At 44.8% G+C, this 21,610-nt stretch overlaps 1 protein-coding gene across 1 annotated transcript in view; it reads right to left on the reverse strand.

Moving 5' to 3' along the window:
* Positions 1 to 21,410, reverse strand: part of FBXW8 (F-box and WD repeat domain containing 8) — a 123,106-nt gene extending 101,696 nt beyond the window's left edge. The window contains exons 1-2 of the mRNA XM_044244191.1: positions 21,062 to 21,410; positions 5,234 to 5,338 (exon numbers count right to left, since the gene is read on the reverse strand). Of these exons, the coding sequence (XP_044100126.1) occupies positions 5,234 to 5,338; positions 21,062 to 21,379 (423 nt within the window). The 5' untranslated portion in view covers positions 21,380 to 21,410. The remainder of the gene's footprint in view (positions 1 to 5,233; positions 5,339 to 21,061) is intronic.
* Between the last annotated feature and the right edge of the window lie 200 nt (positions 21,411 to 21,610).

Below are 21,610 nucleotides of genomic sequence, written 5' to 3' on the forward strand. Positions count from 1 at the left end.
GCTTCATTCTTCCCTCCTTTAGGTGTTTGCCCAAAGGTCACTCTCTCTGTGAAGTCTTCCACATCACCTCTGTGGGCTTAGAGTTTCTCCATAGCACTTTCTACCATCTGAAACACACTCTGCTTAACTGGGTGCTTCCTGCATAGAGAGTAAGCTCTGAGAAGGGAGTTTATGTTCTGTTCTCTGCTGCACTGTTCCAGACTCGTGCATGGCACACAGCAGGCCCCGTGAATAGCTGAATGACGTGGAAAAGTCCAACTTTTAAAAATTCAACACTTAGGGGCGCCTGGGTGGCTCAGTGGGTTAAGGCCTCTGCCTTCGGCTCAGGTAGCGATCCCAGGGTCCTGGGATCGAGTCTCACATCGGGCTCTCTACTCAACAGGGAGCCTGCTTCACTTCCTCTCTCTCTGCCTGTCTCTCTGCCTACTTGTGATATTTGTCTGTCAAATAAATAAAATATTTTTTTAAAAAAATTCAACACTTAAACTGCAATGCTTTTCACTGTCCAGCTTCCTGCATCTACTGCCCTCAAAAGGCTCAGACTTTCTTATTAAATACTACTTTTTGCTGTTTTTCCTTCTTGTAAACTTTTTTAATGATAGACCACTTCAAGCACACAAAAAATGAAGCAAGCAGAGTAAACAACCTCACGTCCCCAGGACTCAGTTCAAATAATTATCGAGGCGCTGCCATTCTTCCCTCATCTAGCTCTCTGTCTTCTCTCCCAGAGTGGCTGCTTTTGTCACCCCCATTTTTCAGTTTTTTAAAAAGATCTATTCATTTATCGGAGAGCACGCATGCACGTGAGCAACCAAGAGCACATGAGCAGGAGGGCCAGAGGAAGAGGCAGAGAGAGTTTCAAGCAGGCATGTGTTTCCCTTGGAGATGGAGTCAGGTGGCAAAGCAGAGAGAGAAGAATGAAAGGAACCCTGCCAGCAGTTACCTTTTCAGAGTTAGGTCGGTTACTGGCCGGGGAGGGGGGGTCATTCCAGCAGCACCTGGCTAGAGATTTCCAACTTTAAAGACTTCATGAAGATCTTCAGCTAAATAAAACCTCAGATTTTACTTGCTTCTATTTGGAGATCATACGATCACGTTTTCCTTAAAACCTGAGCTATCAGAGGCACCCGGGTGGCTCAGTGCGTAGAGCGAGTGACTCTTGATCTGAGGATCATGGGTTCGTATTCCATGTTGGATGTAGAGCCTACTTAAAAACTTGAAATATTGGGGTGCCTGGGTGGCCCAGTTGAATCTGATTTCTGATTCAAGCTCAGGTCTTGAGCTCAGGGTTGTGAGTTCAAGCCCTGTGTTGGGCTCTACACAAATGGAGCCTACTTAAGAAAAAAAATATATCTATATCATAATCTAATAGAGTGGGCTTTAGTTCCAGATTTATTTTGGTAACACCTACTCCTTGTTTGTCAATTTTACCATACATCTTAAGTTTTTAACCTCCAGGTCTACCCCATTTTTCTTCATTGCTTCCTTTATGCACATTTTTCTACTTCTTACTTGAAAAATGTGACATTGTTACCTATACAGCTAGATTTCTAAAGTTATACTTTAGGAAACAGACATAAAATGTGAAACAAATGAAAATTAAAATAAGACAAAATCATAGAGATGAAACAGACTGGTGGTGCAAGGGACTAGGGCTGGGGTGGGGCAGAGATGGCCGGCCCGGAAGAGGGGGCACAAAAGATCCTCGTGATGAATGTTGTGTAGTTTTACTGTGTGGCCACATAAATCCACACCTGTGGTAAAACTGGGCAGAACTAAATACTTCAAAATAAGTGTACGTAAAGCTGACGAAATCAGAGTTAAGCTCTATGGACTGTACTAATGTCAGTTTCCTGGCTTTGATATTACTCTGTATCCAAGATATCGCCAAATGAGAGAACTGGGAGAAGAGAACACAGGACCTCTCCAGACTATCTTTTGCAACTACCCATGAATTTATAATTATTTTTTTTATAATTATTTTTTAAGGTTTTAAAAATTACTCTTAGTAAATCCTAAAACCATTACTTCTCAGAATTACAATTCCTATTGTAATATAACAACAGACTTACTCTTCCAATTAAAAAAATATTGTAATTTTGAACTCAACAATTTTGTAATTGTTATCTGCTTAAAAACATTGTCTTTTAGAGTACCAGGAACTCTGTGGGCATACACACACACACAACCATAAAAATAGAAGTAGCAAAATGATAAAGCTGTTCAACGAATCGCCCAATGCATAACTTTGCTTACTAAAAGCCACACTGTTTTTTAAGACATTTCAGCATGAAACACTCCCACAGGGACACTAAATCCCACAAGAGACAACTGTAGATAGCAAGGAGCTAGGAAGGTCAGCATCAGAAGTACACAAGGACCACAAACAAATGCAGTGGGACTTCAGTTCTGAAAGCTTAAAACCTACAAAGCAGAAAACAAAGGGATGCAGAAGGAGACAAAGAGTAAAATCACTTCTCCAGCATACTTTGTGGCATAATTAAATCTCAAGAAGTCCTTCCCAATCCAGGTTCCTTACTGTTAGTCAGTTACCAATTTGGCATAAAGATCTAAGCAAACAAGTTTTCTCCAGGGCACGCATATAGTTCATGGTGCCAATTCTACTATAACTGGCCCAATTTCACTAAAATCCCAAGGCGGCTTGATTAAAAGAGAAGAGAGAGACAGAGGGACAGACAGAGCAAGCCCCCTCTAAAAATCAAATCATACAGCAGCAGGACATTTCACTCAACAGAAGGACTTTTCCCCCGGTTTTAAAAGTAAAAACACCACAAGAAACAAATGAAAATGCTACTGATTTTTATTACGTGGTGCTTGTACTTTAATGCTTGAAAAAACAAAGCCAATTCTAAGCATTACCAGCCATCCATTGTCTTCTTCATGCAAAGGCACTATTAAAAAAAAAAAAAAAATCCTGGCTTCATAGATCAGAGCCACCTTAGGGGTTCTGTTTAAGAATATTTTCATGCTTATATGTGTGCTCTAAAAATTAGGCTGAAACGAAAAACAAAAAACAAATCCAACTGGCCAAAGAGGGAAAAATTCTGGTGGACAATTGGACCACTGTGTTGCAAATTAAACCGTTCACACCTGCAGAATAATCTCACCAGCATGACCAATCTATCCTGAAATGCAGCCCCCTTGTACCAAAAGGGGGATCTCTTCTTCCACTAGATCCTATCTTTCACTGATAAACTCTTTGGATGAGAAAACCAGCAGCAGATGTGAAAGCCACATGGCCCTCGACAAAGCAGGAGAGCAAAAAGCAGTGTTAAAAGAAAGGATTCCTTAAACAGCAGCTCCCTATCAAGAATGAAGATTTTATCATCTAATGCTGACTTTGTGGAAAGCAGCTAGCTATTAGACCCTGTTCCAAGACTCCGGCTAACAGCATCAGGCTGAAATCCAGGAGTTGGACTCATTTAGCTATACCCTTGTTTTCAACTCTTGGGAACAGGGCCAAAGTGTAAAGTTAGAATAGAACAAATCCAATTTCCAAGGGAAAGAAAAAGACAATATAGGTACTCTTGCTTAATGCACTTGATAGGCTTTGAGCACGGTTTACATTTCAGTACATTTTTATTTAGTGAATTTTAGCCTTAGAATAATTTTTTCCATTATTTCCTGAAGACTCCAGACTCTGCATTAAAAAATACTTGCTAACACCCCCACTTAATATTGTGGCAATTAAGAATTGATTGGGGCACCTGGGTGGCTCAGTCGGTTAAGCGTCTGCTTTTGGCTCAGGTCATGATCCCAGGATTCTGGGATCAAGCCCTGTGTCGGGCTCCCTACTGCTCCCCCTGCTTGTGCTTCCTCCATCAAATAAATAAATAAAACCTGAAAAAAAAAAAAAAAGAATACTAAAAGCTCGTTCAAATTCCTATCTAGGTAGAAAATTTTGATTAAGCAAACTGCTTCATATAGTATAAAATCAGAAACTTTTTAAAATTGTCCTGTATTTTGTGTGACTTCATTGAACTGCCAGAGGTAGCAAGCTCTAGAGTCTACACTTGGCTACAGTTTGTACCTCTCAAACCGCCTTCATCTTTTTAACTTCACATTTTTAAAAATTTAACAAATGTTTTATATTTATATTTTGAGTAATCTCTATACCCAACCTGGGGCTCACACTCACAACCCCAAGATCAAGAGCTACACGCTCCTCTGACTGAGCCAGTCAGGCCCCCCTAGAATGTTAGTACACAGTTCTGGTACCATTCCATTTTACTGATCCCTTTCCTTTAAGGATGTAGACATTTGTGTAAAAGGCAGTCTGGAATCTGGGGACAGGAAATGGTAGCCACCAGACAAATTAAGTCTTTGGGAGTTATACACAATGAATACTCTAGTCTCCTCCGGGGAATACAGGTGTCCATGAAAACCAAAAGGTCAGCAATCATACATTCAACTTATGAGAAATTATACACTTCACCCATTATACTCTCTACCAAAAAGAAGTTAAAAAGAGACTCAATTTAATGGGATAAACCCTTGCCTCTCAAAGTGTGGTCAAAGCCACACAGGTATTACCTGGTTAGGAATGCAGAATATCAGGCCCTACCCCAGACTTCCTGAGTCCAAATTTGCATTTTATCAAGATCTCCTGTGATACATGTACACGGTCAAGTGTGGCCTGGACGGTATGTGCCACCATGCTGTCCCATGGGTATATGCCCCAGAACAAGCAGTAGATGGGGACCACAGATCTGCAATTCCCTCAGGGGGTGTCTGTTCTCACGTGCCTTGCACCTCACTGAGTGGAATTCTTGTCTTTAAAGGGTCATTTGGACAATACGCGTAACACATGACTTCACTGTTTTGTCCCCAAGCTGACCCTCAGCTCCCCACCTAATGACCGCCTTGATTTAACCAAGGGCTGGCATCTTTGCATTAATGCTGAGGACATTAACAGCTCAGGCTAGCTCTATAAAGGCCGAGCAGAGCTGTCAGCCACAGGGCAACCGTAACTCAGGCGGCAGAGAGAACAGAGCTCTTGAACAGATGGCCACAAGAAGATAAACACCAAGTGGTGCTGAGGAACCGAATCCTTCCAGTTCAAGGTTGCTTTCCCTGAAGGAAAGTTGCCATCCACTTCATTAATTCTTTAAACTTTGCAATTCTGACAAGTCCATCTCTGTTACCCAAGAGCTGCCTACTCTTGCATCACAAGTGGAAGGAAATCTGGAATCTCAGTTTGCTAATCACTTACCTGTGCACACCGTCCTAGTTCTTTCCTGTCCAGATACTGAAATATATTGATCGCCAGTTCATAAGGCAGTTGGATATCAAAGAAGGGCACATCATCCATTTCATTCTGAGGACAAAGAGAAAAGGGAAATAAGTTTACAATTTGGAGGTCTTCAAAGGGCAAGAGATAGTCTTAGGCAGGAGCGAGAGAGGCGCTGTTGTCCCGGGGGAGCCCCGCATTCTCACTACCCCTCGGAGCAGTCACAGAACCCGAGAGCCACTCCGAATTCTCCCTGCCACAAGCCCACCCTTCTCACATCCACTCAGAAAATCCACAAGACTGTTTCCCATAATACTTCGAAGAGCAGCAGGGGCGCCAGACCACAATCGGGGGTATGCCACAGGAAGCAGCACAAAGGCTGCGGAAAGCTTCTTGGCCTTTGAGGAAAGCTGAGTGGTGGGCAGCCAAGAAAGTGAGCCTTGAAGTCAGAGGGCCATTGGTTCCCCCAGGGCACCTCCTCCTACACCCAGCCTGGGAGGTCAGTGAGCCCCCACAGCCAGAGAAATGCTGACCTCAGTCACTAAAGTGTTTTCATCAGGAAAAGAACATGGCAATGAAGATGAGCAAGAAGTAAACAAACGAAACGCTGCTTTCGAATGAGGTGAGCACCACCTCCCTCCCCTTGGCCACTGCAGAAACACACGGTTTCCTGATGCACTTGGGGGCCCACACTGGTTAACCTGAGTGAGCCAGTGCAAACAAAGCAGTTCTTCTTCGGTGTCATTTATTAATGTGGAGAAATTAGAGCTCGCCTGCCTTTGGATAAGCAATTAGGGATGAGGTAACAGGCTTTATTGGAGAGATAAGGCTGTCATGATGATCCTGGTTGCACAAAGAAACAGGAGTGCGAAGCAAAAAGAAAGCCAAGTGTGTATATGTGCTCCTCTGTTCCCAAATCCACCTGCTAAAGCTCCCTTTTGCATGGATTCCTGCAAAGTTAGGGAAAGCAGCCTGTTTGTCTCCATGGAACTTCCTCAGTAAAATTTATTTTTAATAAGCTTTGGCTGACATCAGTGACTTACAGGTTGCAAGCACATTATTAATTCACCATTCAAATACAACAGTCCTATACCGCAAGGTTGCAGTCTGAAAATTGAAAATAGTCTCAGCATTCTTTTTTTAAAAGATTTTACTTATTTATTTGATAGACAGAGATCACAAGTAGGCAGAGAGGCAGGTAGAGAGAGAGGGGAGAAGTAGGCTTCCTGCTGAGCAGAAAAGCCAATGCAGGGCTCGATCCCAGGACCCTGAGATCATGACCTGAGCCAAAGGCAGAGGCTTAACCCACTAAGCCACCCAGGAACCCCTAGTTTCAGCATTCTTAAGGGAGTGTGAGCACTGATTTATCACCTACCAAGATCCAGGGTAAAGATTTTTCTGGAATCATTTTTCTGTTCCTCAAGGAGTCTCAGAGCTAAGAAGATAAGGCAAGGCATAAGAAGATGTATTCAACTTTGCAAAAACAGCACAAGGCTAAGTATGAGAGCCAAAAGGGATCTCTGGAGGGAAAAAGAGCAAGAGTTAACAGTTCTCATGGGCAAAGACAGTACAGACTGTTAAATCGGCAAAGAAATGTTGGCCGTGCCAGGGGGTGGGGGGCAAAAAAAAATCTGCAAGTATAATCATAAGGCAAAAGGGTCCCTGCCCAAAAAAATAACGGAAAGTCTTAGTCTAATGTCAGGCTAGGTCACCTCTTACAACTAATTGGCTGCATTCACGGAGAAAAAGAGGCAGCACTTTCTTACTTGGCCCAGATATAACCTGAGACTCCTTAACACAACCATGGTGCGGGGAGAGGGGTGTCACCCACCACCAGCTGAGGAAAGCCACACACAATATCAAACTATCGTTTGTGACCTTGGACTTCCTTCTGCTTTCTCTTTTGGATTATTTGACTATGGTAAGGTAAAGAAGCTTATTTTACCTGCTTGGTAGAGAAATAAGAACATTCCTGCTCTTCAAGCAAAGAAAAGCTTGCATTCGTGCGAAGTGAACTCAGATCTAGCTTCTACACTGTTAGAGACAGCAGGCACTGCTTTCTTTAATCAGTCCCCGCTTTAGGACTATTAACTGGTTTCTGGACGGCACTACTGTAACAAAGCAAGAGAAATCACCTTTATTTTTAGTTACTCTGGTGTAGAAAGTTCACCAGACTTGTGGTGGCAGTAGCCTTCCCTCTTTTGACCATTCAGATGGCAGATTCTCTATTCTCAACCTGGGACACAGCGCAGCGGAACCACAGCAGAACCACACCCCTGCCACCACCCTCTTTGATCCCAACCACCATGACCTCCAGGTTGGAGGTTCAGAACAAAGATTTAAACGGATAATCCTGTTCCACCACCTGACTAGCCCCGTAACCAGGCTAAATACCTCTGGGCCTCAGCTTCCTCATCTGTAAAAGAGAGAGCATGCCTACTCACAGGGCAGTTACAAGAATAAAATGAAATACACAGAAAGGGTATGGGGCAAGTACCAGGGCAAAGTGCACAATAACTGATCAATACTGATATATTCTTTCCTGGAGTGGCACTTTGGCTCCCTTTTTCCCCTTCAACAAATATTTGTTGATTAGGTCCACATTTCAGGTGACTCCTCTACCAGCTTGTTTACACGGAGAGTTTTGTCTCCCCCTGTCCTACTATAAGCAGAGGACAGCTGGCAACAGCAGAGAGGGGATGGCACGGTGGAGGCAAAGTCACTCAGGAGTCTGAACAATGGGGAGTGTCCATACCATAGATCTTTTTCAAGAGAACCATTCAAAGAGAATCAGCAATTTTAAGACGCTAGACCATGATAACAACTAAAAAAGGATTGCTCTAGTGCACAGTGAAGGAAAAGGAGGCAGCCACAGGGTGCAAAAGACCACTCAGGGGTGTTACGGTCCCCATACCAACAAATGATCTCAAATGCCATGCTGGTCTCATTGCTAATGTACCAGTTGTGAGGAGTCTCGAGAATTTGTCAGTTTTGGGGGACAATGGTTTCAAAGCATTGAATTAGGTAAACACCAACATTACAAAGTCAAACTTTTCAATCATTATCCCTTCGAATTACATCTAACCTCCAAAATGACTGTCGATCCCTAACAAATCAAGTTCCAGACTCCTGTAAATGACCTTTCCAGTTGCTGCCAGTGGTTGGGGAGTGGCAGGGAAAAAAAGAAACCAATGTGATAAGGGAAGGTCCACTTCTTTAGACCTATGTAGACCTACAAGGTCAGGAAACCAAAGGCTGAAGTTTCACGTTGCACACTTGGAATCTCTTTGGCAAAACTTTTGATCACTGGTTCTTACAGCAGATGCTGCAGTGGATCACTCAGATTCCCTCTCGGGGTCCACGACACTCACCGCCCCAAACACTCAGAATGCTGCCTGCTCTTGGCTGATGGGCTCACCCCTTCCTAAGCACTACCTTGGTCAAACAAGCTGCCTCATCCAGTCACATCCCCCACTGGAGGGCAGCCTGCATCCAGTGACTAGTCAATGACTAGGTACAAAGGCTTGTCCCCGGTACAATTCAGGACTTCTCGGGAAGGCCAACCTGCTAAACCACATGCAGGCAAAACTTCATCCCAGAGTGTGTTTCATGAAAAATCCAACCCGATTTCCTGAAGCAAGAGATGTGATACAAGACAGTCCTATATTCAGCACATTCCCAAAGATTCTGATGTGCAACTCTGGATACAGGAGTCTAGCTCTAGCTAACCTACTTCCCTTTCCTCCACTCAAGGAGGTGGAATGATGTTAGAATGACATTATTAGACCAAGAGACAGAACAAAGTAGAGTCAAAGTCAAATAAGTTATTCATAAACTTCACTTTGTTATTAGTAATGGATCACTTGAGAAATACCTTATAAAAGACAGAGCATTATGAGCATACTTGCCCCTGGGGTGGAAATGTAATTCTTTTACAGGTACCCAGGATTTGACAAGGATGTGGAGCCACATCCTGGACAGAGGTGCTAGCCCAGTAACCACGTACATGCTAACAGTGGGCTTGAGCACTACCACCTGGCCCTTCTCACAGCTCATAAATAGAAGTGAACAATATACCTGCCGCAAGTGTGCGGAGAAGTACCTTATCATCTAAAGGGTGCTATCGGAGTTCCACCTAGGCCACTCTGAAGCACACAGCCATCTGAAATGTTCCAAGCTACATGAACCAGTTCTGATTTCTATGGATTTAAAGACATGGAAATGGAGAGGTGGACGACTCAGAAACAAATTCCAAGAATGAAGGAAGGAAACTAAAGACACTGGAAACAGTAACATAGGAAAACCTGGTCACACTACAAAAATATCAGTAAGACTGTTTAGAGAATCACTTTGCACCAATTTTATAGCCCAAGAATTGTGAGACTGGCTAATAATGCTATGGAAAACTAAGACATTAAAGTATTAACATGGCTTCAAAGGTGAGGAGAAACACCATTTTGATAAAATACTACCTGGCTTTTCATTTTTCAATGGCTCCAATATGATTCTTTACCATGATGGGGGCTCTTGTCCCATATTATATATCAAGACCATCTGTGGAGTTTAAAAAAAAAAGTCCCCAATTGCCTGTTACCCCAAATTTCCAGGGGTGGGGCTCAAGCATCTCTTCCTCAGGAATCTTCAGGCACACTACAAACGGAAAACCACAACCCTAAATCATAGGTGAATTAAGAAAAGAGACCAAAAAAAAAAAAAAGAAGAAAAAACCAAAACCGGGGCGCCTGGGTGGCTCAGTGGATTAGGCCGCTGCCTTCGGCTCAGGTCATGATCTCGGGGTCCTGGGATCGAGTCCCGCATCGGGCTCTCTGCTCAGCAGGGAGCCTGCTTCCCTCTCTCTCTCTCTGCCTGCCTCTCCATCTACTTGTGATTTCTCTCTGTCAAAAAAAAAAAAAAATTTTAAAAATAAATAAATAAACCAAAACCAACGACGACAACAACCAAAAACAACAACAAAAAAACACCACACAAACCCCACAAAGAGGTCATGTTACTTTGTTAATTCAAAGTCAGTGAATACTAGATTTTCCCAAAGTCTGCTGGACTTACTCCAAAAATGCTAAAAGAAATTGCAAATGGATCCATCCCCAGGGAGGCTGATTTGTCCTCCTATGTGCTAATGTAAGACTAATTCTGTAAATGGATTGGTTTTGTGCCTTACTGTTAGAAATTTAATCTGTCTTCTCTTGTTGAGTAGCAGAAGGGATAATTACTAAGAGCCAAATCAGTGAAAAGTGAAGAAACAGCCTCAAGGTTTGTTCCCAATGTACATCTCCAGGGCAAAGGGAACATGAAAGCTCTCTCTAGGTGGTGTTTTAAGAAACCGAGAAAGGCACCTCGAACATACAATAGACATGCAATAGTATTTCTGCTAAATCTGGCTGGAAGGAGACCATTTTGTAAAGGAATTTATCTCAATTTTCTCTACATACTACAAAAGTGGAGCAGACCAGACCCAGGCAATCTCAATCGGAAAAAATTCCAGTTTCACCTGAGTCTTGAGGAAAAAAACCTGGTTGATGGGGGCAAGGTCTGACACAATCAAGATAAATATGAATTCATTCACAATCCCAAATTCATCTCAAAACAGGTATTTTTTAAAAAGATGACAGAAGGGGCACCTGGGTGGCTGAGTGGGTTAAAGCCTCTGCCTTCGGCTTGGGTCGTGATCCCAGGGTCCTGGGATCGAGCTCTGCATCAGGCTTTCTGCTCGGCAGAGCCTGCCTCCTCCTCCTCTCTCTCCCCCTCTCTTTCTCTGCCTGCCTCTCTACCTACTTGTGATCTCTGTCTGTCAAATAAAACAAAACAAAACTTAAAAAAAAAAAAAGATGACCGAAGAACACCAAAACGTTAACAGCTCAGCCTCTGACCAATGGCATTACAACAATTTTTTTCTCCTGAATTCCCTGAGAATTTTTACAGTAAGTGGTATTTCACACACACCAAAAAAAAACCCAAAACATTTTTGAAATAAGGTGTTCTATGTTCAAAACACGATCTGAAATCAGGGCCATTCCAGATCCCACGGAGAGAAGAGGTGCTGTTGGAAAATGTGTAAGAAATTATGTCTAGGGGCGCCTAGGTGGCTGGGGTCAAGGTCCCAGGGTCCTGGGATGGATCCCTGCGTCCGACTCTCTGCTCTTCGGGGAGCCTGCTTCCTCCTCTCTCTCTCTGCCTGCCTCTCTGCCTACTTGTGATCTCTGTCAAATAAATAAATAAAATCTTTTAAAAAAAATATGTCTACATCCAAAGAGCTAAAATCTTTTCTAGAGAGAAGTTTGTCATCTAAAAGAGCATAAAGATGGGAGACTACAAAATGCAACATACACGGAACCCTAACATATTCTAAAGTTCATTAGTAAGTCAGATATTTAGAACTTGGAAATCATTTCTGCAGAGAGGCAATGCTATGAAGAGTGGTTAAGCTCTAAAACAGTCCACAAAAAGCCAAGTTATCTCTTCTCATTTAACCTAATCCCTGTGCCTTGTGATGAGAAAAAGCAAGAGGTTTTTAGTCAGTTTCTGTTGATTGCATGCATGGATGATATAACACTACACAATCTAACCAACACAGTGCCTTGCACACAGCAGATGCACACTAAATGTGCATGGGATTTTTTTTTTTTTAAGATTATATCTGTTTACTTGTCAGAAAGAAAGAGGGAGCACAGGCTTGGAGACTGGGAGGCAGAGCAGTACTCAATCCCAGGACCCTGAGATCATGACCTGAGCCGAAGGCAGATGCTCAACCCACTGAGCCACCCAGGCATCACTTTTTGTTTTTAAAACAGGCTTTTCAGGTGGGAATGCAAGGTGGTGCAACCACTCTGGAAAACAGCATGGAGGTTCCTCAAAACGTTGAGAAAAGAGCTACCCTATGACCCAGCAATAGTACTACTGGGTATTTACTCTAAAGATACAAATGTAGTGATCCAAAGGGGCACCCGAATATTGATAGCAGCAATGTCTGCAATAGCCAAACTATGGAAAGAACCTAGATGTCCGTCAACAGATGAATGGATAGAGAAGATGTGGTGTGTGTATATATCTACAATGGAATACTATGCAGCCATCAAATGAAATGAAATCTTGCCATTTGCAACAACATGGTTGGAACCAGAGCGTACAATGCTTAGCGAAATAAGTCAATCAGAGAAAGACAACTATCATACAATCTCCCTGATATGAGGAAGTGGAGATGCAACATGGAGGGATTGGGGGGTAGGAAAAGAATAAATGAAACAAGATGGGATCGGGAGGGAGACAAACCATAAGAAACTCTTAATCTCACAAAACAAACTGAGGGTTGCTGGGGGGAGGTGGGTAGGGAGAGGGTGGTGGGATTACGGGCACTGGGGAGGGTATGTGCTATGGTGAGTGCTGTGAAGTGTGTAAACCTGGCAATTCACAGACCTGTAACCCTGGGGCTAGTAATACATCATATGTTAATTTAAAAATTTAAAAAAAAAAAAACAGGCTTTCCAATTTCAAGAACCATTCTCATTCACCACCTGCTGGTGGGATTGCACTGGGCACCCTGGCAAGGAATGGAGGCAGAAAATGCCAATCTAAAGGACTGGGAGTGAGTGCTGGGTGTGGCAGTGAAAGACGCTGGTGTGAAGCAGAAGAGGCTGGCCCTCTGCCTTTGAAGTCCCTTTTAGTTTAAATGGATCAGAGTTCAAGGACCTGGAAAGGAGGTATGTCAGGTGAGGGAGGTGCTCCCGAGTCAGAAGCCTGGACCAGTGTGAATATGACCCTTTCACATCAAGGGTCCTAAATACTCCACATTCCTACCATTAGGATCAGCTACATAATTTGTGGAGCCCCGTATAAAACAAAATGGGGGGGCTTGTTTAAAAATAATCAAGAATTTTAGGGGCACCTGGGTGGCTCAATGGGTTAATCTTCTGCCTTCGGCTCAGGTCCTGATCCCAGGGTCCTGGGATTGAGCCCCGCATCAGGCTCTCTGCTCAGCAGGAAGCCTGCTTCCCTGTTTCTCTCTGCCTGCCTCTCTGCCTACTTGTGACCTCTCTCTGTGTCAAATAAATAAATAAAATCTTAAAAAAAAAAAAAGAATTAAGAATTTTAAATCACATCAGTCACAAAGGCCCCCAGGCCCCGGACAGCACGGAATCAGCACATTTGCTGTTCTTTGCCTAGAACCCCCTTCTCCAGATCTCTGCATACTTGCTCCCTCATCTCCTTCCATGAAGACCTTCTCGAACAGCACTATTTAAAATTATAGCCTCTTGCCGACACATACACACTCCATCCCTTCCACCAGCCTTATTTTTCTCCAGACCATTACCTGGCAATTATTTGTTCATGGTCTACCGCTCTCCAGAATGTTAGTTCTGTAAGGGCACTTAGTTCGCTGCTGTATCCTCAGTGCCTAGAACAGTGCCTGCTACTAAGAAACCATTTAATCATATTTGTGAAATGAATGAAGCCCAAGCTGCTTCAACCAGCAGAATCTTCCAACAAAGTGATGGTGTCTTAAGTTACAATGTCATGGTATACACAGCATTTCGAAAGGTGCCTAAGTAGAGACCTGCTAATTCATTACAGGAAAAAATGAATCGCCCTGATAGTAAGAACTTTTCCACTGAGGCAAAGGGAGAAGGAAAAGAACTCTGAGCTAGAGACAATTTCAAGTTGCGCATTAAAGAGAAGGCAGAGGACAGCAAAGAGGAAGGGAAGTTGACCCAGTTAGACCAGTTCATGAGCTCACATTTAATTCTGTTTGCTGTAGTTCATATGAGCAAGTTTCCTCACTCATTTCTAACTTAGGAACAGTCATTTCTAACTTAAAAACAGAAGTAAGCGATGCCATCAAATTGGCCCTGCTGAGCACAAATGTAGGTTCCGACAAATTAAATACTGACATAATGTACAATGCATATTAGTCAGCACTAATAAAACTTTATCAGTCCGAAAAACTCAAATCCTAACTGGAAGGACGTCTGAATGTTGCCAGGAGTTGTAACAACCATGAAGCCACTTTATAACACTGCTGTTGGGAGCAGTAATTCCACCTGTCTCAACTTCACAAATGTGGGTTTCTGCACGGAATGCTACAGTAGGAGTGCAGGAGAAAGACCAGAGACCCTGTCCTCCAGAGACTCCCAATCCCAGGAGTAGGGGAGCAAGGGGCTTATCAGTGATAAGTCTTAGCAAAGAGGAAGTGCATATAGTGAACTCTCTGCAATAGTAATAAGAATATGACCAGTTTTAATTTATTGGCTGCTTACTGTATGCCAGGCTTTGTGCTAGGAACATTCCATGCTTTATTTCAAGACAGGCATTAGCATCATCCTCATTTGATGAGTAAAGTAGGATAAGTTCACTTGCCTGAGGTCAAACAGCTAGTTAAGCAGGGTCTCAAATTTAAACTTGAGTCTCCCTAACTCCAGAGCCTCGACTCCTAACTAGGAGCTATTGTGCTTCCATTAATATCATCCTTTCAGTTAAAAGAAGCAGGACTGTGGGTTTCTGAGGTCAGGGACTATGTCCATTCTGTTTACTACGATTCCCCAGCACCCAGCTAGTCAATAAATATGGTTGGTGATGGGACGCCTGGGTGGCTCAGTGGGTTGAGCCTCCGCCTTCCGTTCAGGTCATGATCTTGGGGTTCTGGGATGGAGCCCGTGTCGAGCTCTCTGCTCAGAGGGAAGCCTGCTTCCCCCTCTCTCTCTGCCTGCCTCTCTGCCTACTTGTGATCTCTGTGTGTCAAATAAACAAAATCTTAAAAAAAATATATGGTTGATGATTACAAAACACATACAATTCTATAGTTAGGTTGCTTCAGACACCCACTTAAGGTGGACATCTGTTGTTTCTGTCATTTCCTGCCCAACGGGAAATGACAACAGAAAATCTACTTTTAGGAAACCACCCCACTCCTACTCTCCATTGCCTTGGTTTAATGAGGCTAAGGCCTTCCCCTCAGGAGTGGGAGTGGATACAAGCCTGGCAACCTAAGTCAGTGATTGGCCAGAGGATGAACACATGACCCAGTCCAGACCAATGGGAATTTAAGTTCATACCTTCCGTGGCAGAGAAGAGATGCTCTTTCTCCTGGTTGGAAGCGAGAGAAAGTAACACCTTGGCACCTTGGTGCCTCAGTCAGTTAAGCATCTGCCTTCAGCTCAGGTCATGATCCCAGGGTCCTGGGATAGAGTCCTGATTCACAGGGAGTTTGCTTCTCCTGCTGCCCCACAACCCCACTCACTCTCTCGCTCTCAAAAAGCTTAAAAGAAAGAAAGAGAGAGAGAAAGAAGAAAAAAAGACTGGAGTTGCTGGTAGACATTTCATCCCAAAGGTGGGGGTGGGGGAGGTCTGCCTGGGAATAAAAAACAAAAGGAAAGCAGGATAAGGACACACAGAGTTGCATGATCGGAGCACCCACACCTGGAATCTTTAGGTACACTCATCAGTAGATTGCAGTTTGGGCTTCTTAAGTCAGTTTGAGTTGGGGGCTGCCTGCTTTTTGCTCAGAGTCCTAACACCATCTACATAAAAATGGGACAATGCAACCAGAAAGCACACATATCAGGCAAAGAAATCTTGCAATTATGCTCAAGTGCGCCCCCCCACCGAAAAGCTGGAGTTTAGGGAGAGAGAGAAATGTCCGAAGAAAAGTGCCTCATGCTTCTGAAAATCTTTCCAGGGCTATAGCAATTTTTTTCACTAGTTAAAACCATGTACTAAAAAGACAGTTTAGGTGTCCCCAGTTGTCACCTAAACACACATGGCTTCTCAGTGCTATTACTTAAAGCTTTCTAAGACCAGACGAGGCCCAACAGGAGTCACTTTCAAGTTCTCCTCTCAGCTGTGCTTGTCCATCGCCAGTCCGGCCGGCACCCGGCCAGATGAAACTCCAGCGCGGTGCTGCTCCCCCACTCCTCTAAAGGCGAACTAACTCCTGACTGCCAACCTACTAGTCGGCTCTCACTCCAGTGAGGACACTACAGGCTCCGGGGGGTGTGGGAAGAGGCTGCGTCAAATACAACACAACAGAACACACTGGTACAAGAGAGCACAGCAGGGACTGGAGGGACATCACCCAGAAGAGAGGGGATGTTAAGAGGTGGGGCAGGATTTATATTTCTCCCTCACGTCAAGTGGGTCAGCCTGTCAGAGTTTCTGTGGAGTCTCAGGTGTGGAGTCTCAGTCTTCTTCTCAGGAAGACTAAATCTTCCTCTGTAGGAGTCAGCCACAGACCACGTGAGGAGTCTTGGGAAAACAAATGCAAAGAACACAAACTCAGGACCCAGCGCAGACCCGCCCACAGAAGATTTCATTTAACTCACGGTGTTAGTTCTTAAAAACATCTTTTTTTTTTTTTTTTTGCATTAGTTACCACCAGTTAAAAATGGGAAGAATTTGAGTGATAGACAGTATGAATGGCCACTACTTTGTTCATTCCTCCCCGTATCCAGGCAGTGGGTGACTCCACCCTGACTCTAGACTTGGCCATCTGGCTCTCTGGCAGACGTGACAGTAACAAACATGACCTGGGCAGACTTCAAAGTACTTGGGCATCAGAACTTGCCCTCCTGCTGCTCTGGCAGCTCTGAGAAAGCCCAGTCAGGGCTCACCTGTAGGAGGAGACATAGAGCAAGCACATACACACCCCCAGTGGCTCGCCAGCCCCCAGCGGCAGAGCTGCTGAGCTAACCAGCAGCTAACCTCAGATATCTGAGTGGACCCACCCATGTCCAGCCCAAACTGCCACCCTGCAAAACAGTCAACTAAGTAGTGGTGGGGTTTTTCGTTTTATTTGCAAGAGTGTGCACATGAGCAGGAGGAGGGGGAGAGGAAGAGGGAGAAGCAGATTCCCCACTGAGCGGGGAGCCTGACCTGACCAACCTGTAGGATCATGACCTGAACCAAAGGCAGACGCTTCACTGACTGAGCCACCTAAATAGCCACCAGGCGCCCCTAAATGGTGTTGTTTTAAGCCAAAGTCCTGGGTGTTTTCTGTGTGGCAAAAACTGATGGAGTTCCTATAAAAATAAACATTCCCAATTACAAAACAAAAACCTATAGACTCTGGCACACTGGGACCACATTCTTGCAAGGCAACAACCAGCTGAGCTGGGCAGTGGCTCCCACCTTTAGCCCAGCTCCCATGTGTATCCCCTAATTTATCACCTTCTCATCTCGCCCATGCTGAGGTCAAGTTCAGTTGCCATAGGTCATCTCGGTTAGATGCTGTTATATTTACGGCAAAGAAGAAAGTGAAATACTGTATTCTACATACTTGAGTTACTATCATGTAGGAAAGCCCTTATAAACACCCTAGAAAACTGTCAGGATCTACTAAGGCTGAACATCTGCATACCTATGACCTAGCAATTCCACAACTAGCTATATACCTAAGAAAAAGGAGTACAAGGTTCCAAACGATGTGCAAAGTGTTCACAGCACGACTCCCCAGAGTCCCAAACCAGCTGTGAAACTAGTTATCAAGAATGTCCAGAAGAATAAAACGTGACATATTCAGAGATGAATCTCACACATAATGCTATGTGCTAGAACCCAGTCACAAGCAAACACATGCTGTATGATTCTACTTATAGTTCAAAACCAGACAAAATTAAAATAAGGTGTTAGAAGTCAGGTGAGAACACATGGAGGTTCTGACAAGCTGAGAATGCGGTTCTGAAATCTGGGTGCTATTTTACATGGAAGTGTACACTTGTGAAAACTCACCAACCTGGACATTTATGATTTTATACAGGGTCTGATCTAAAGAAATTTTAAAAGCAGAAAAGCAAGACCAAGGCGGCTAGGTTTAAAAAAAAAAAAAAAAATGGTTCCGTATCTTTTAGGGATATCATGAAGGCAACTCCTAAACTGTCATCTTTAATATTTAAAGTGGCAAAAAGAATAACAGCCATCATGGGGCACCCAGCTGGCTCAGTCACTGGAGCATGAGACTTTTTTTTTTTTGACAGAGAGACACAGAGAGAGAGGGAACACAAGCAGGGGGAGTGGGAGGAGAAGTAGGTTTCCCATGAAGCAGGGAGCCCAATGTGAGTCTCAATCTATGGACTCTGGGATCATGATCTGAGCCAAAGGCAGACGCTTAACGACTGAGCCACCCAGGTGTCCAGAGCATGCGACTCTTGATCTCGGGGCTGTAAGTTCAAGACCCAACACAGGTGTTAAAGAGTATTTAAAAAAAAAAAAAAAAGAAAGATAACCACGAGTTAAAGCAATACAGATTTATGGCTGGAATCTGGAAAGATACATAATGAAACACCTCATGAACTAGGGAGAAGGACAGAATGAGCCACTCTGAGGCTACCTTACTCATTTGCATGAGAGCAGGCATGACCTCTGGGCTCTGGGGCTTAAAACCACCGACATGTGAATCCAAACCTTTTCTGTAAAGGTTACCATCACTTCTCACATTCAGGATACTGGGTAGGTTGACTGCCCCTAAAAATTACTTTTTTTAAAAAAAAAATTTTTGTTTATTTATTTGGCAGAGATCACAAGTAGGCAGAGAGGCAGGGAGAGAGGTAGAAGCAGGCTCCCTGCTGAGCAGAGCCTGATGCAGGGCTCGATCCCAGGACCTCAGGATCATGATCTGAGCCGAAGGCAGAGGCTTTAACCCACTGAGCCACCCACGGGCCCCTCTAAAAATTACTTTCTTAATCATCTGTCAAATGGGACAAAGAGCAGCTACCGGAGAGATATGGTTGTTGGGATAACTGAAGAAGATAAGATCTTTAAACTGAAGAAGATAAGATAAGGCAGTACCAAGGAGACTGAGAGTAATTTTATTTATAGCCATGTTGATGATTGCAAAGTACTTAAAAAAAAAAAAAAAAGCAAGCACTCTGAAGGTTGGACGCTGCTCATAGGATGCAGAGCCCAGCAGCATCTAATGTGGTGATTCTGCAGACAGCAGAGATGATGGGCACACATTCCAGAAAAGGTTTTTTCCTAACTGTAATTCTGATGTACCCTTTGGATCCTACAGTAGGCAGGCCCCTTCTACTTCTAGACTTCATTAAGGGCTCTGCTACTTTTGGTCTCAATGCCTATCCCTCAGGAGTATCAGAGCCAGAAAGTCTTGAAAAGTCAAGACTGTAAACCAAAGGAAGCTGTACAGCAGAGAACAAAGTCTCAAATTTGTTTGACCAACCCAACCATCACATTCTGAGCTTCCTCGGGATATTGATTAAGCAGATCTAGGGACCCACCAGAACCTGTCTTTTAAGAAGGCTAAAGGGGATTTTTACACCAAGTCAAGTTTGCAAAACTACTATCTGGGGAAATTTACAGCCGAACACACCTGGATCCAAATTCAACCGCAAGAACTTATCAGCAAGGCATCCCTGGGGCAGTTACAGAAAATCTCTCTTAATATCCTCATTCATAAAAGGAGACTAACAATACTGACTTCTCAGGATAGTTGTGAAGTCTGAAGACACTGCCACACTCAGCAGGTTGGATTTTTGCTGTGAGGCCCCAAGTATGTCCTTGTCCTAACAATTCACTTTCCAATTTCCCTCTACCACGGCAAGCCTTACCTACACATCTGCTTCCATGGAAGTAACTTCTGCATAGATCTGGACTGGCCTGAGCAATTTCTCCAGTGCTAACCCACCTTCCCAAGGCACTGATAGATTTTTACATCTGCCAGACTTCCTCAGTGATGACCCACTTTTTACAGAAGCAGATATGATACCAGTGTGAATTCTCATAAGAATTGTCACATTAAATGAGTTTATAATATACACAGAAGAAGGTCCCAACCCTAGAGGTAAACCAGAAACTTTGTGGAAACTCCTATAGCTATTAATGGTATTTGAACAAAACAACACGTTAAATAAGCCATTATTTTTAGAAACAACTTGCCAATTACAGAATTACACTGACCTGGGAAGCTGTAGAAGCCTTCTTTAAGCCTAATTTAAATCTAACCAGGGGCACCTGGGTGGCTCAGTCATTAAAGTGACAACTCTAGACTTTTGACTTGGGCTCAGGTCATGATCTTGAGCTCACCAGAATTAGCCCAGCAAGGTCCTCCATACTCAGTAGGGAGTCTGCTTAAGGATTCTCTCTCCCTCTATACGCTCCCCCCCCCATAAAACAAACCATTAAAACCTCCTGTATCGTCCTAACCCTTAACCATGGATGTGTTTTCGATGATCCCGACTTTGCCAACTTTGTAAAGGGTTTTTTTTTTTTTCGGGGTGGGGGGAGTGGGGTGTCTCCAGATTCTCAAAAGGATCCATGCCCATGAAGTGACAAGAACCTCCATGTTAATGACAGTGCCCAAAGGACTTTGCTTCCCCTGCTCTTTTAAATACATGTACTGTTGGGGAAAAAACTGAGTAGTACAAGCATTATACAGAACAAAGTTAAAATTGCTTCCTATCCCTGTTCTGAGACCTCCTCCCTAAAGACAACCCTTGTTAAGAGTTCAAGGGCAGGATTTCTCAAACGGATACTGACATTTTGGGCTGGATCATTTTCTCTGGGTGCAGTCCCTGCACTGTAGGACATTTAGAAGTGTCCCACACTTCTACCCACTAGACTCCAGTAGCAACTCCCCCAACCCAGTTGTGGCATCCTTAAAAGGTCTGCAGACAGTGCCAAGATGGGCAAACAAAGTCACCCCAGGCTGGAAACCAACCCTTCCAGAGACTCTCTATGCCTGCACAGAGATAGGGTGTCATGCACTTTCCGAGTCATTGGCGGGAGGATGGGGGGGTAGGGGCAGGCCCGGACCTCGGCAGGAGGTGACGGCAGGAGGTGACGGCCACTCACCAGGTCGCGGATGAGCTGGTCCACCAGCTGCTCCCCGCCCCCGGCAACCTCGCGAGCTGGAGGGGAGCGGGAACGGCTAGCCGCGTCCTGCCTCTCTGCCCGGGTCGCCCGCGCCGGCGGGGGCCGCCCCGCACCCTCCAGGAGGCCCTGGGCCAGAGCCAGGTATCCCGAGGCCTGCTCGCCGCACCCGGGGGCCACTTCGGCCCGCCGCGGCCGCCGCTCGGCAGCCTCGGGCCGCCGCCGCTTCCTGAGCGCCTGGGCCTGCGCCAGCTCCTCCTGCCAGCGCCGGCGGAACTCGTCCAGGCTGTGGTCGTCCATCGCCGCCGCTCCCGGCCCTCCACGTCCTCCGCCAGCCGGCAGCCACGGGACAGTCCCTCCGCGGGAAGTGTCCGCCGCGGCCGGAAATCCGCGCCGCCGCCGCACTCGGGTTCCGGGTGGGCGGCCCCGCCCCCGGCGCGCCCCTCGAACGGTCCCCTCGCGCGGGTGGCTCGCGGCGCCCCAGTCCGGATTCTGTGGCCTCACTCCGCGCCCAGCCTCTCCTGTCAAGCG

The sequence above is a fragment of the Neovison vison genome, chromosome 3 (genome assembly GCF_020171115.1).
Source record: "Neovison vison isolate M4711 chromosome 3, ASM_NN_V1, whole genome shotgun sequence".
Lineage (NCBI taxonomy): Eukaryota > Metazoa > Chordata > Mammalia > Carnivora > Mustelidae > Neogale > Neogale vison.